At 36.7% G+C, this 15896-nt stretch overlaps 3 protein-coding genes across 3 annotated transcripts; 1 reads left to right on the top strand and 2 right to left on the bottom strand.

Annotated features, from left to right (window-relative positions):
* LOC110859637 (uncharacterized protein F54H12.2) lies at positions 1 to 1281 on the bottom strand. The gene has a single exon (XM_022108602.1). It carries the CDS (start codon positions 1279 to 1281, stop codon positions 1 to 3), a length of 1281 nt encoding a protein of 426 aa, XP_021964294.1.
* An 8798-nt stretch (positions 1282 to 10079) lies between these two features.
* Positions 10080 to 12461, top strand: LOC118438866. Its single transcript, XM_035859667.1, has 4 exons — positions 10080 to 10165; positions 10340 to 10406; positions 10538 to 10686; positions 11497 to 12461. The coding sequence occupies exons 1-4, from the start codon at positions 10133 to 10135 to the stop codon at positions 11749 to 11751; spliced, it is 504 nt and encodes a 167-aa protein (XP_035715560.1). The 5' UTR covers positions 10080 to 10132; the 3' UTR covers positions 11752 to 12461.
* Positions 12462 to 13952: 1491 nt separating this feature from the next.
* On the bottom strand, positions 13953 to 15716 carry LOC118438846. The gene is made up of 4 exons (XM_035859632.1): positions 15693 to 15716; positions 15549 to 15611; positions 14885 to 15468; positions 13953 to 14644 (listed from the first exon to the last, which is right to left on the bottom strand). Exons 1-4 carry the CDS (start codon positions 15714 to 15716, stop codon positions 14041 to 14043), a joined length of 1275 nt encoding a protein of 424 aa, XP_035715525.1. The 3' UTR covers positions 13953 to 14040.
* Positions 15717 to 15896: the final 180 nt, after the last annotated feature.

Here is a 15896-nt window from a genome sequence, read left to right as displayed (position 1 = left end):
TTAAATTGAATATCGTATATTTCCTGTTCTGTGAATTGAGAACACATCATCCTCAACAGCAGGGCACAAATTAAACGCGAATAAAGCTTTGGAACTTGTAATATAGTCTTCCCGATTTAACCCTATGCCAAGGTCCTGATGTGCTACACCACTAGAGGTTAACAAGGTATAGAACCCCAACAGAGATTGATTGCTGTCAAAATCTAATTTAAGTGGTTTAAAACAAATTTGTTCGTCGTCTACAAGAACAGAAAAGTAAGAAACGTCAAAGTTGTCAAACGCAAAGGGATTAAGGGTAGAACTACCGATTACAGCAGCATTATCAACAAAATCAACAACGATTCTGACAGGAACATGTCCGTAAAACAGATTTTCTTTTGAAATACTTTTACTTCCAGTTGACACTAAGAATGTCTTCATTTCAACTCGGCGAAAGCTATATTTTGCTGAGTGATTTTGAGACAACAATTTTTCGTGCGCTACTCTTAACCATGGGTATAGCTGGTGACTTATAATGAACAATGACGCTGAGTGAATCTTAATTTTATATTTTTTAGCACTTGTGGATGGTTTAAGTAAACAAAATTCATGGGAATTTCTTGTGAATTTCAACTTAATACAAGTTCCGTTGAGTAAGTATTTTGGAAGATGAAAAATATCTGCACACGGTTTAGATATCAGTTCTAACATCTTGCTCCCTTTAACTGCTTCGTACCGTTGTTTATAGCCGTCATCTATTTTTGTTTGAAACTCATGTGGATGTTTTTCTTGTGTATATAGAGATAAACCCCCTTGGCAGGTTTTGTATTCACTTCCATAATTTAACATAGCCTCCATAATACCCCTGTATCCATACAAATTGTTTGTTTGAGATACCATGACATCATTGATAAAGCAATCACATTGTGAAAACAGAGAATGTCCAATATTGTTGACAGGTGCCACCAGGTGGTCAGGTTCCTTGTATGCTTTTAGTTGAATGGTTTTAGCAGTTTCATCATAATAATACTCCGGTGGGGGAATTACTTCATTTGGAAGATTAGAATTGTCATCATTTACTACTTGACAAACAATATACATGAAGGACTTTTGAAAATCACGATAAAAGTTGGAAGATTCTGGGATTACAAATTCAATTTGACTCGAATTTTCTTGAACGTTTGTGGTAGGAGTATATTCTACGTATAAACTTTTTTCAATACTGGCATCAGTAGGTAATACTTGAAAAAAGTCTACCTCTGACCTAATAACAGGAGAAGAGTTTTCGAAAATTGCTGCCATTATTCAAAATATTGGTCGAAATCCAAAATCTGTTAATTTGGTTTGCTTAAAACCTTTCTGATTCCCCCTTTTAGTTTCCTTGGTCTTTTTTGATGTCTTTCCTGATTTTGACTTAGTTATATCAATTTTACAACAACGTTTGGATGGTTTTAATTCAGGACGTTTTTCAAAAACTTTGATCCTCTTCCTTTTTCTAGATGTGATACCTCGACCAGTCTGTTTGAAAGTGTTTTGAATCAACGATTTACCAGCTTCTTTAATAGCCATCTTCGCATTTCTTTTGATAGCAGTTTTGACTGGTCAACCTTGTTTGACATCGGATATTATATTTTGTTTGATAGCTTACCAAACAAAAATCGATATAATCGAAGGACACAAACAAAATAAAATCTTCTTGGTCACGGGCATAGTAATTTATTATTAATCACCAAGATATACTGCGTTTTAGAATAGAAGCCCGTGGAAGCAAAACCAGAACAAAATTGAAACGAGTTGAATATATAATTGTTTTGCTTGTTTTCATAAAAGGATGACATAAATTCAGGCTAGCAACTAAAGGCAAGAACTTATATGTATTATTCAAAACACTTAATCCGATTATGGGCTTAGTAAGTAAGTATCAACTGCGAGAATATTATTATTAAGGATTTTTATTATTTATTATATGTATACGGCTTTCCTACACGATCTTAATATTTAAAATACCCGGATTACTAATTAGTACTACATGTCTTTCCGACTTGCAAAATTGGTCGTGGATATTTTTCTTGGGGTAAATACCTGGCAAAAATTACTAGCTATACATCTATGTACCCCTCTCCAAGACATTGACATTTGAAAATTTCGTAAAGAAAAGTTCAACCGATTGTGAACAAAATCGGGCACAGATAGATCATTGTTTTGCTATGCAGACACCGGATGTGCTCCGGCTAAGGAAAATTTTTATTTTTACGTTTTATAAGACAAAGTATGCCAAGAAATTCACTTTTACACGCATTTATATTTATTGTATTGTTTCTTTTATGATAGTGCTGCTTTATTTGAAGTGGACATCAAGTAAAAGAGCAGAGGGTGGTATTACACTCATAAACAACACCTTAGTTTTTAAACCCATGGTTATATTCAATCTTCAATCTACAAATTATTTGTCGCAAGTTTTATACATAGATTTTTTCGAAGCTTTTCGCCAAGGTGTGCACTCTGCAGTGACTTGGAAACAGCAAAGAACCCATAAAAAGCATTGGGAATTTTTCTGACAAGATGTACATCCTCTGTTAAAGTCACGTTTTACTTGGTGCTGGGAAAATACTTCCAGGTAGCAAGATTTGCACGAGTATATTACAGGATTACCGTGAGACGTTTTAACATAATTGTAGCGACCCCTGTTAATTGATTAATCTTGCGATCTCTGCAAGATTTGTGCAAAATGTGTTAACTACGTGATTGTTGTTAACAATTTCTGTATCTGGTGGGTGTTCAGATTCTGTACAAAACTTACTGCTCAAGTGGAACACTTGGAGATCTTCTCCGTCGTATGTCGGCCCATGTGCTTTACCAAGTCGGAAACAGAGAAAAACTTCTTGCCACAGAAATAACAGTCGCACTTCTTCTCGCCAATATGGACTCGTTTCACGTGAGTGGTGAGACTCTGATTAGCAGACGTTGTGTAGTTGCAAAATTCGCACGAGTATTTGTCCTTAGGATTAATGTGAAAATTGTTTGTGTGACGCTGGCGGCCTATCTTGGTTAGGAAAGTTCGCGGACATAATTTACACGTGTACACCGTACGAACTGCGTTGTCCTGGTGCGAGGTCTGTAACGGTGTGACAAAATTGGTCAAATTAACGAAACTGACTAAAGCATCTGTTTACATAATTAATTTAATTTAATTTGTTAATTAAAAATAAATAATTTAATTTTGAATTAATTAATTAATTTGCTTACCTCGTGCCGCTTTAGATTTTGAGCCTGTCCAAAACCTTTTCCGCAGATTGTACACTTGTAGGATTTCTCCCTCGTGTGAGTGTCAATGTGACGAGTGAGGTCTTTCATAGATTTAAATTCCTTCTGACATAGTGTGCACAAGTATCGGATGGGATTCTCGGCGTGTTCCGAATTAAAATGCTTCGTGACGCCACCCTTGTGGACAAATGTTTTCTCGCAGCCCAAAAATGTACAGGGAATCCTCTCTCGTTCTGTTGTGGAATGAACAAATTTCATATGTTGGGATAGATAACTAGCTAACCGAAATTCTCGGCCGCACAGAGTGCATGATAGACTTTTTTGGTTTCCATGTAAGCTCGATAAATGTCTCGGGAGTAAGATTCGATTTTTTATTATTTTTCCGCAAATCTGTACGCAAATATTGTAACATTTTCAATTATTCTGAGGTGTGTTTGGACAGAGTTGCGTAATTAAAGAATCATTTTGGTAAAACCTACCTCGCATTTTGCTGGATTATCTGGTTCATGAGAGATGAGATGAAACCTTAAATTTCGATTGCTTTTAAGTCTCTTTGAGCAGTGAGGACACTCCCAGATTTTTTGACGACTTGGCTTGGCTTGGATTATATGTGTTTATTTTGTTTAATATTTAAAAAATCTCTATAAATAAATACTCCGCGTATGTAATGTCATTTAAGTCCGGGCAAAGTTATCACTGAGACATTTTTTTGTTTGAAAGGCAACATTCACGTTATTTTAAAACACAAGAGCACTCGGGCAAAGTGAAGTTGTATGTAAATGCAACTGTGTAGTTCACCCTTAAAGCTGTCTAGTTTTAAGGACCATTTGTCTATGGTGTTGTGTGAACGGCTAACTGATTGGTTTCCTCAAGATTTAAACTGATTTGTCAGTATAAGTCAACGTAGCCAAACCTTTCTAAAAATTACTTCTTGGATTACTTCCTTCTTACGAATTTAAGGTTTGTTCCATGTTATCTACTTATAAAAAGGTTCAAACACTAAAATAGAAAAAGTCAAAAGTTATACCTACATACATTAGTGCTTGTGACATACATATACACGCACATATGTAAATTTAAATAAATACTCACGTTTTTTAGGTATGCCTTAGGATATTTAAGTATATGTTGCGCTTAATATTCCATAAATCCAACAATATTTTCAAGGCAAAATAGCTTTTCTTCAGCAAACCCAATTCTTAACATCGATCTAACCCTACATGTATGTATTAATGTATTTTTATACTTGATATTCCCCATAAGTATTAACATTACTAGATAGATTTCCTATGTATCCAGCCTGGGTCAGCATTATTGATTACCTGGTATTCATTTATGACGGACTTCTGTACAAAACCTAATCCACAGGAGGCACACTGGAAGGCCTTCTCTGTGCTTTACGTAGTCTGACAGAGAGAAGAATTTCTGCTCACCAATATTTACCTTTTCATGTGACGGCTTACATTGGGTTTCCAAGATGTTGTGAAGTGGCACAACTTGTACGAATATTTCTGTATGGGATTAAGATGAATTGTTTTTACTTGGAGCCCCCGGCCCTTTATGGTTTGGAAGTAAGGTTTTGGGTGGATTAATTAGTTACATTAAATGGCTGGTATTAAATGAAATTAAATGGTTGTTACCACCAGGCCTAAAGTGGGATTATGACACTAATGACATCAAATGGTATAAATTGGTTTTGCGAAAATTTTAACTTTTTAATTTATAACTTTCATATCTTGAACTCACCGACATACGTCACCTCCATGGTTTGATGCATTTTAATTTTGCATGTTTTAGATAGTAAATGTTCAAAAACATGATTATTTTTGAAATGTCATGTTGTGTATATCAAAATTTTCAGAAAATTGAATAGTCAACTACAATAAGTGTATAATTATTAGATTCAACAAACATAATTGCGGAGTCCACATTGCAGTCAAAATTTTTTATAATTGGATTATTTTTCTCATATAAATTCACATCAGAACGAAATAAAAAATACAATAAATTCTATTAGAAATGCACATCAAAATGAGGCCAATTTTACTGCACAGATCCAAGAGGATTGGGAATAGAGCAGATTCTATCTAGGCCCTATAAGTAAAATTTGTTTAAGTTATACGTCATCCGCCAATATAGTGCCACTAGGCTCTACATTTTTCCCAAATAACTTATAAATATGTACATAGGCTAACACATATTTTCTGTGAATGTGAAAGTAATACAACAATCCATATTGTGGTTGGATGGAATAAGGTCGAGCACCTTTTCTCTTCCATAGAAGGGTTCACTCAAAATTCTACATTTTGACTGAAAGGCATCTGACTTCGGAAGACCTCACTTCCCAGACCGCAAAGAATATGACAACTTGTCACGTAAAGTTTTTTTTGGGTAAATTTAAATAGCTGCACCAAAAAAAGAAGACCTCTCAGTAAAGTTCCGTTGACCCTGAGTGGATGTCGTGTAAATAATATTTACCACGTATTAAAACTAAAGCCAATGAGGTATGATATTCATAATTTCAAGAATTCTCAAAGATTTCTTGAAACTTTCCTATTTTAAATCAGCTAAATAATTAAAACTCCTAGTCATATAATGGAACATGCCCGTCCCAACATCCCTCAGTGTCCCCACTGCTCGAAAAGTTTCAAAAAAGTGATGTATCTAAATGTTCACCTCATCACTCATGACAAGAACGCGCTAGTTAATTGCAAGGTATGTCGTAAAATAATTTTCTCCATTCAGACTCAAAACAAATACCGCGTACAAATTACACTCCTCGAAATGTTGAGTAATAAAGACGATGACACAACTATGGTCTGTTTTATTTTTTTGATTGAACCCTTCTCAATAAGCTGTGCATACAATAATGGGTCTAATTTTTAAAATAGACGGTAGTTCCGTAAAGTTGATCTAGCCCAACTTGTTCTGTTACCCATTGTCCTGAGTAATTTTAGGACAATTAAGTATTAAAAGAATGTTATCATTTTGCAGATATGCGGGAAAAATTTGAAAAATCGCGCCGTTCTTTATCGTCATATGAAATTCACACATAGTAATAAAGCTAAACCTAAATGCAAAATCTGTTCTGTTGAGTTCGGCAGACCGGACACTTTGCGTAGTCACATGGCAAACGTTCACGGCAATGAGGCAAGACAACGACACAATTGCACAGTCCTGGGCTGTGAAAAATCCTATGTTAGCAGAAGAAACGTTTTGCGGCATATGAAACGGATTCACAACCCGAGTGGACGACCCAAACACCCTTGCAGTGTTGTAGGATGTGGAAAAACATTTCTTTACAATCATGGACTCTCAAGACATTTTGGAACAGAGCATGCCGAGAATCCTGTCCGATTTTGTTGCACCCTTTGCGGAAAGGAATGTACAACAAATCCAAGCCTAGAGACTCACATAGCTACCCATACAGGAGAAAAAAGCTACAAGTGTCACACCTGCGGGAAGAGCTTTGTAACTCAAGCTAGATTAAAATCACATCAGGTGCGTGCATTGAAATCCAAAAGAGTTTCTTTTTGTATGTAATTAATATAAATACCTAGGTACATATATAAATATCTACATAATTTTCACTAAACGGTTTATTTTTTAAAAATTCAGGAAGTTCACAAGGAGAAATCCATAAGAAAAGTTTACAAGTGCAAATTATGTCCTAGCAACAGGACATAATTAGAAAGTCTTGGTCAGGACTTTCCTGACCAAGACTGGAGTCTCCATGCACGTTAGGACCATCCATGGCGACGGGGATAATTATCCGTGTACCCATTGCAACAACAAGTCCAACAGTTTGTCCGGTTTGAAGTATCACATTCTGACGAAACACAGGACAGAGGACATGCCAAGTTATTCGTGTGAGGAATGCGAGTACAAAACAGTGGTAAAAACAAGACTTACAGAGCATGTCAAGCGCGTGCATGAAGGTGAGAAGAGGAGAGAATGCTATTTTTGTGGAAAGATGTTTTTTGCCTTTGCAAATTTAGTTCGTCACTGTTCCAATGTTCATACATTAGAAAAATAGTTTAATTTTCTGTACAATTTTACAAAGGAAGAGATACCAACGGTTTCAAAGTGCCACAATAAAATAATGCAAAAATTCCAACAGTCATAAAAAAGGACTTAACCAATGTTAATGGTAATGGGAAAATTGCGCTTTTAGATTAAGTTATTTTGCAAAAGCTTGATTTTGCACAAATCACAACTCATCAAAATCACGATTTAATCAAAAAGTTTGATTCAAAACATATACGTATAGTGCATAACGTACTTTGAAAGACAAATCTTTATCTGCATGAGACTGAAACTGTGAAGAAGGAAATCGTGTCTATCGTTCAGTATATTAATAAATTCTACGTTTCGTGGTCTTTAAAAAATGGTTTTTTTGTTGATATTACACAATCTTCCACTGTGGCTAACTCGTCATCCTCTCACCCTTCTAAACCGTTTACTGTGAATGGATTAAACATTCGGAAGACTTTTTACTTGGAAACGTGATAAAGTAAACTTCAATTGTACGGTGTTTTTAAGTTTGTTACCCCATACTCTGAAAATAATCATAGGTTTGATTTTCTTGCTTTATCATCTTAATGTTGTATGTTTATGATCTTACAACCATGGCATCCGATTTAGGCACCCCCATAAGTAATACAAACACCCCCTAATATATAAAATTCAAGCCATCATTGCTTTCGCCACAAAAAGTATTTTTAGACCCCTTAATAATGGATATTGTCCACTTAAAATAATCCCACAATTATTTCATTTTATAGCTATGTATGGCATAAATTTGAATATTATAATCAATTATGACACTCATTATTGTGTTATTTTTTCATATTCATAATAAGGCGAAAGCAATGATGGTTTGAATTGTATATATTAGGGGGTGTTTTGTATTACTTTTTGAGGTGGAAAAATTATTTTCCTACAACCATCAGTTTAAATGATTTGTTACTTTAAGTCTTCAAACTAATTGGAAATTTTTTCAGCAATTTACTTTCTCACATGTCATGTATTGGAAGCAATAAATGCCTCTTTAGAATTACTACGACGATATGTTGAGTGATTATTCTGTAGTTAGTAACTTGTAAATTGTAAACTGGAATCACAATTCTCCAACTGGGTTTTTACAATTTTATACCATCTTACCATATTTCACTTATGTAGGTGGTAAATACCGGTAAATACCTGTATTTTCTGTGCATATACACCACTTGGTAATCCACGGTACATCTAAAACCGTCATTTCCTCAAATTCGTAAATGAATGTCCTACCATATATTTATCCTTTGTTGCATATTGCCAATATTTCTCCAGCCCTATATAAGTATCTACACATTTACGTAGGTACATATGTACTATTTACATATAAGGAGCTCTTGCACACATTTGTGTACCCAGCCAGTCTTGCTCACCCCACTTTCTCCCGTCTATCTATGTATGTAAAGGGTGTTAATAAAGTCCGATCCCATGCATTTTTTGGAGCGTGGTTGTTACAAATTCAGCTGGAACTTTTGAACCAGTGAAGTTATTTATTTCAAATTTTTACCATGGGAGGAACAACTAAACGTGTAAGTCATGAGCATCTTAGAGTTGAGATACAAACATTGCATCAGCAGGGGCTTAAACCTACAGAAATTGTGCAAAAATTGGGCTGCAGCCGCAGAACTGTTTGGAAATGGAAGAATAAAAATTTTGTCCACGACAAAAAGCGACCAGGGCGACCCAGAAAGGTGTTACCTACCACAAAAAGAATGATTAAAAACAGACTTTGCAAGAAAACCGGTAGTTCATTACGTAATTGAGCAAGGGAGTTAAATGACTCAAAACGCTATAAAGAGAAGAAGAAGCAAATTAACTGTGTGACCGTGCAAAAATTTGTGAAAACTACGAAGTGGGGTCACACAGCTTACAAACTAACCAAAAAAACCTCTCATGTCACAAAAATATATCGATGACCGTCTGAAATTTGAAGAACTCCTTCAGAAAAGTGCCCATTTGAGTGAAAAAAGACTTGGTGAAGAATTGCGCAGTCACATCCTTTGGACTGACGAATCTATTATTGAACTATATCCAAAATTGAACCAACAAAATGTTCGTTACAGGACAGAAAACAAATCGGATGTACCATCAAGAGCGATCCCAAAATTCGGGCTTAAAGTTATGGTAGCGGGTGGATTTTGTGCACGTTGCGTGACCCCTCTACATATCATACCAAAAGGCCAATCAGTCAATGCAAAGCATTATATGGAAAAAATATTACCTATCTATTTCGATAGCATGGGGAACAAGGAAATATTTCCGAATGAAAGAAAAATAGTTTTCATGCAGGATGGTGCTATAGCCCATACAGCAAAAGCGAGTTTGAGTCTCATCAAGACGCAAGTTTCAACGGTCTGGAGCAAGGGGGTGTGGGCCGCTAACGGCCCAGATTTGAATCCCCTGAAGAACCAGTGGTCCATACTTAAGGAAAATGTATACAAAGAGCCACAACCCCGGACGAGGGAAGAGCTAGTAAAAAAAAGTTCAAGATGTATGGAATTCGATTTCCAGAGGCACATTGGAAAAATTAGCACAGAGCCTTAAACAAAGAGTTGAGGGCATGGTTAAAGTAAATGGTAACAAGACCAAATACTAAGGTAAATATGTCGAACATTTTTTGTAAGTATCACGGGTAGTTTTTTTTTATACTAGCCTTCACTTTTTTACAGGAAAAATGGGATCGGACTTTATTAACACCCTGTAGTTCCCGACTCGGAAACAAAAAGATCAATACACACGCTGCACAGATGTTATTCCTTCCGCACTGACAGAAACAAAATTTTGGTCTACATAAACCAGTAAACAATTTAAGACTGAAACAGTACAAATTTCAATGCCCCCGGACGACTGCACTTGTGACGCTAAAGTGAGTGAGTTTAAGCTACATAAACTTATGTATTTTTCTGGCTCAGATTTACTACTTCTGAAGCTCCATTTCCACACAACTAATACACAACCTGCCCGACACACATAATTATTTACAATGTTGACAAACCTTTGAGAAAATATTAGTAATACCCTATTCACATTTGGTGTACAGGGATGCCTGTCCTTGATGATCTTGGTCCACATGATTAACACCTTGTTTGTCTCGTCAAAATGTCGAGGTAAGATTCTCTTTTGGGTGTTTTGAACTATTAGATACGTGAACCAACTAAATTTTGATTCATAATAATTTCAAACAATATAAATTTATCTATTCTTTTAAATTGAACTAATTTTATTTCTAACTTGACAGAAAATGGGGGAAGTTGCTCAGGCTTTTGGAATACTCCTGACAAGGATAGAGGGACCAGGTTCGCAGACGTCGTAATCTTGCCCCCACTCATAATTTACATAGCTGCCGGGATAACAGTATTAGCGATATTTTTGAATTTCGTCGGAAAGGTGAGTGGAGTCGTATTCGCCAACATTGGCATTGGTATGGTTATCAGGATTTGGTCCAATTTCTATAAGAATTTAACAAGTTAGAGTAAAATTTTGAAATCAAATATCTAACAAGGGAATATACCCATGTGTCAAAAGAGTTAAGGGTCGATAACTATACCAAAATAACCGTAAGGTATAGCTTCTTCGATGAAGTGAATAAATTTTTTTGAGTCATATTCGCTTTTCGTCAAGTTGTGACGACTTCTGTTTACAGGGGTGGACCCCACCTCGGCTCGTCTCCACACAAATGCACTTGAAAATTTTCTGGGTCAAAATATTATTTTCACCAATTTAAGGATATGAAATAGTTTTGCAAATAACTTACAACATTTTTTACAAATTTGTCAGAATTTGCAAAAATTGCAAAGTTTTCAGAGAACTATGAAAATAAGTGTTATCGTCCAGCATGTTTTGGATTATTTTGTGAGGAGGATGAGTGAAACTAGAGTTCAGTGCCGTAAACTCTATGGATTCCATCGTCACGTACATACATACGTATGTATCGCTCAAAATTGATGATGCATTTGTAACTCTTTCACAAATTCAGATATGTACAATTTTGTCATTGCTACAATAAAGATTTTGAATGGCTGAACAATACCTCGAAAGGCTAAATTTTTGAATTGTATGGCAAAGACGATAAACGATATTTAAACCTTTTAAATCAAGCTATGCTGTAATTGTCAAATTGAGAATGTCAATACGAATTTCATTAGCAACACTTGTACATAAATGGTTACTCTTAATTTGTCAATGTTTTATGCACAGATTTCACTACGCACGGTCCTCTGTCTCTCTTGCGCCACACTGGTTATCTCCCTGATATTTTTCAACGGTCATTTTTCATCAAACCGACCACCATTACACCACGTGCTGGATTGCTCTACATATTTTGGGATTTCACACTGTTCGGATTTGCCGTCTACAATACGTGCCTACTACAAGCCATTACTGGACACCCCATCGTTCCGCCGGAGCAAGAGAACCAGATTGATCGCAGTGTTCAAAATGCCAACAGCTTAAGAACACCTGGTTCGTCGGGTCAGCCACAGGCTTCGCTTCGCCGGGGTGTTTACCCGACACGATATCCTCGCCAACCACAACGAGCAACTCGTACACCCAGGACTGATCCAAGACCTTGTGCCCCATCACAGAGGTTTCTTGCACCAAGGCCCGGCCCGTCGCAAATTCTTCAGAGGTCAACCGCACCTCCGCCACCTCTAGATATGGAATGTCCACCGGGCCACGTGTACCTTAGGTGTGAGGAAATTGCAAATATATCAATTTCTGGAGTTCGCCAGACCAGTCGAACACTCACTTCGGTCGTACCAAGGGATGAGTATAGCCCTGGATAGATTATCGTGCTGCGTGTAGTCGAGGTGAACTTAAGTAACACGGGTCCAGAACAATCCCTCGGAAATCCCACAAGCCGTAGTGTAAGTGAGCTGGATGTGGAATTGAATACGCTTCCAACATATGCGGAAGCAACCTCATCTGCCGACAGGGACTCGCAAGTCTAAATGTTATTTATTTAACAATTGCATAAGCCCGAATAGATAGATTGGTGAGGGTGTGCGGATAAGGCAAAGGTTATAGTCCAGTACATGTGATGATTAATATCATTCCTAATGTTTAAGGGATTATCACAATAAGTATTTTTTTATAAAAAGTGTAATACTCAAACTGTCCAATTTTTCCTGAAAGAGAGTAAAAGGCTTAAATGAGAAAACTGCGATCCACACAATACTTTTTACCGGCCCAGATAACATTTTGAAAATTCGAGGTAAACTCGAGGAGAGTTCTCTACGAATTCATAGCGAAATGTCCGCCGATTCGTTAGCGAGTCGACGTCGAAGTCATAGAGAAGACCGAATTCGCTGAGATTTCGTTACGATTTCGGTCTTCGCTATTTCATGAATGAAATGAATATGAATTCATATGAATTCGTGAATTCGTAGAGAACTCTCCTCGAGTTTACCTCGAATTTTCAAAATGTTATCTGGGCTGGAAGACTTTTTACCGAATTTATGGGTGCACTTGGTTCATATTCCAGCCCTCCAGCATAGCTGACCATCGTCCATAATATGTAGACCATTATTTTTGCCGATTTACCGCGGACAATTTTTTTATTTCTTCCCATTTGCTTTCATGCTGCATGGAAGTATATGTGTAAGGTATAGTATGTAATCACCACAACCAATGTTAATTTTAAGAGGGTCGTGTGGGGTGGCCTTACGACATAGGAGGATTCGGTAAAAAGCATTAGGAGCCCCTTCCAATTATAGCGATAGGGTACGCACACGGTTTTTCGAAATTTTGTTCGTGTCGTGACCTATTGACCTTTAAATATGATGGGGTCGTCGATTCACTAAATGTTTTTTTCAAATGAACTGGGTGTGAGATATTAAAAACCCGTTACTTCTATGATATCACCAGGTTACGGGGTTACAACATTATCTTGAAACATTTTTTTGAAATAAGGCTTTCCTGAGGCGCGAAAATTCAAAATGTCGTATTTGACGTCACTTCATTCTATATGGAGGAAGTATGTTAAAGAATCAATTTTTGGGGTATCTCTCATTTGAATCGTATTCCTGAGGGTCATGTGGAGTGCCCTCTTCAGGACCATATTTTCGAAATTCGCACACCCCGAAAAGTTATCTTTGATTTTCTGAAAATCTTTAGTTCTTTAAAAATACATTATAGGAATTTCTCAATATACCCTCAGTGGGTGGGAACCATTACGACCACAAACAAATTTGCATATATTTTCTCATCTCTAACATATTTAGCGTGATGCTATCTCCTACCTCTGGAAGAAATAGATGATTTTCGGCAGTTTTACTGCATAACTTGTATTGCTAGCTATGTCAAGTCAAGTCAAGTAATCCTTTATTAAACTGTCAACAATTATCAGTTAATATAAGCTGGTTTCCAAAGCTATGCCCATAAGATGTAAATATTTCACCCACCAAGCGATCCAACCGGACAATACGAAATGCTAGGTCTCAAAATTTAAATAAATATGGTTTAACAATTTGTAATCTCTCAAAAATATAATCAAGTTTACTATGTATCACGTGGTTAGAAATTAAGCAACTTTATTCAACCATTAACCAGTTAAACAAAGTAAATAAACACGGTATTCCAGGAGTTCATACAATGCATTTTTTAAATGATTTTACATGTCTTACATCTTTCGTATAATTGATTACGCACTCCTATATAGATAAGTATTCATATCCAATAATATATATCAAGTAATACATACTTACATAAAGTTGTAAAAAACTCTGAAAATCATTAAACATATTACTCCAAGAGTAATTTTCTCAACTGCTTAACCACTGAATCCCTGGCGTTTGGAAAAATCTTAAACAACCTCGTGTAAACGCTGGCTTGCTCAAAGTCGAAATCACTTTCTGTATAAATCTTGATGTCGACGTCTTTCACCCAGTCCACGACTATATCCCCCGACGGAAAAAAACAAGCCACTTCGGCAACGTCATGCTGTTCGGTGGAAACATGCAAAGTTTCCAAAACAGGGAAACAAGTTTCGTAGTCAATCTCACCAAAGTATCCCAGGCTGTTTTCGAACTCAATGTTTCTGAAGAAATTTGAGCTACAAAGCTTGAACGTTTTCATGGCAGAGAACATCGGGAATTTCCAGTCTAACCCGTCCGTATCTTCGGAAGGGGAAAGTTCCCAGTAAATGTCCATGCAAAGCTCTTCAAGAGTTTGGGAGTGTTTTTTGAGCAATTTGTAAAACATGGTGGGCAGCTCGACCATCTCCGTGCCGATCTCTTCGAGGTGAACCTCATCAAAAATGAGGCGTTTCAACCGTCCGGGTAGTTCAAACAGACATTCGAGGCCAAATAAGTTAGATGGCCCGTCTAACGTGATGGAACTTAGGGACCTAAAAAATAAACATTGTAATTAATCAAGGCAACCTAATTAATTATCATATTTAGATTAATCAACAATTACAAATTAACTTTAACTAATACCATCGAATCGAATTATATGTACTTACTGTGGCTAGAGATTCATTAAAAAATTTATAATTAATTACATAGATCAAGTTGGGACCTCAGTCTAATTATCAATTACTATTGAATTAACTAATCAATTCATAACTTTGCCTGAATTATCTTACCTTGGAAATTTTGGCAGCAGGCCTAACTCCCAAATCGCATGTAAATTTTCAGCTCCTATCGCCAAGTGTTCCAAATTTGGGAAGGATTGAGTGATAGCGTGTCCTAAATTTTTGATGACTATGGCGTCATCATCATCAGAAAAATAATCGGTCCCAAGGTTCCTTAATTTTGGGAAGACAGCGCTTTCAAATGAAGGGACGTCTGACTCGTTATCCCATTCAAATTTTAATTCTTGCAAACTGCCGGACGAAGCGAGAACGATTTTTCGACAGACTTCTTGCACACCAAGATATCCATGTCGGTCAGCAATGTAGGAGAAATAAATCGATTTAAGGTTCCGAATTGAAGGAAAGGTTGCAGGATCTAGGGTAAATGGCTGATTTGGATGTTCCACTAGGAGATAAAGATTGATTGGAGAAAATTCCAGCTGCTCTTTAATGTCCGCCATATTACCATCGAGTTTCAGGATCGTCTTCGTCCTGGCCTTGAGGACCGGGGTGACAGCGTAATTCCAAGATTTGGAGACTAATCGGAGCTCCCGGAGGTCTTGAGTGGCGACGAACGAGCTGAGGTGGTGAATTACCTGGGAGCAAGATAGAAATGTGGTAAATATGTAATAAGGATACTTGGGAAAATCTGGAAGTAAAAATTTAATAATTTTACGTCCGGAATAAGAACAGATCGCGGGGTGGAGACGTGCTCCGAACAAGTGGAGGGGGCTGAATCCTTTGAAAATTCAGGGGAAATTAAATATTTATTATTCAAGAATTTATTGAGACGGTGAAATGTATCGGTTGGAAGACTAACCTCTTTTGCGGAATCGTTTGGCATGGTGGGAGTAATTAAATAGAGTAAATATCCCCCCAGTTAATTAAACTTTAGTTATGTAGCGAGTTTTATTAATTTGAAAATATTTTGTGTTTTTTTTTGCCGAGATGAGTTGAGTGAGGAAACAGGCGAAAACATCAAGTTTACCGCTAGTTCAGATTGGCCAATCATTTGTCTCGTCTT

Source organism: Folsomia candida, unplaced genomic scaffold (assembly GCF_002217175.1).
Source record: "Folsomia candida strain VU population unplaced genomic scaffold, ASM221717v1 Fcan01_Sc027, whole genome shotgun sequence".
Classification (NCBI taxonomy): Eukaryota; Metazoa; Arthropoda; class Collembola; order Entomobryomorpha; family Isotomidae; genus Folsomia; species Folsomia candida.
Note: the sequence above shows the minus strand (reverse complement) of the source record. Positions and strands in the feature narration are given on the sequence as shown.

What these genes read in the sequence shown, in the direction of transcription:
- LOC110859637 (XM_022108602.1), bottom strand. Translation starts at nt 1,281, where the DNA reads ATGGCAGCAATTTTCGAAAACTCTTCTCCTGTTATTAGGTCAGAGGTA.
- LOC118438866 (XM_035859667.1), top strand. Translation starts at nt 10,133, where the DNA reads ATGCCCCCGGACGACTGCACTTGTGACGCTAAA. An exon ending in ACTGCACTTGTGACGCTAAA is followed by an intron (nt 10,166 to 10,339) that starts GTGAGTGAGTTT and finishes TTTGGTGTACAG; the next exon opens with GGATGCCTGTCCTTGATGAT. An exon ending in TTTTGAATTTCGTCGGAAAG is followed by an intron (nt 10,687 to 11,496) that starts GTGAGTGGAGTC and finishes TTTTATGCACAG; the next exon opens with ATTTCACTACGCACGGTCCT.
- LOC118438846 (XM_035859632.1), bottom strand. Translation starts at nt 15,716, where the DNA reads ATGCCAAACGATTCCGCAAAAGAG. An exon ending in CAAACGATTCCGCAAAAGAG is followed by an intron (nt 15,612 to 15,692) that starts GTTAGTCTTCCA and finishes GAATTTTCAAAG; the next exon opens with GATTCAGCCCCCTCCACTTG. An exon ending in GATCTGTTCTTATTCCGGAC is followed by an intron (nt 15,469 to 15,548) that starts GTAAAATTATTA and finishes TCTTGCTCCCAG; the next exon opens with GTAATTCACCACCTCAGCTC.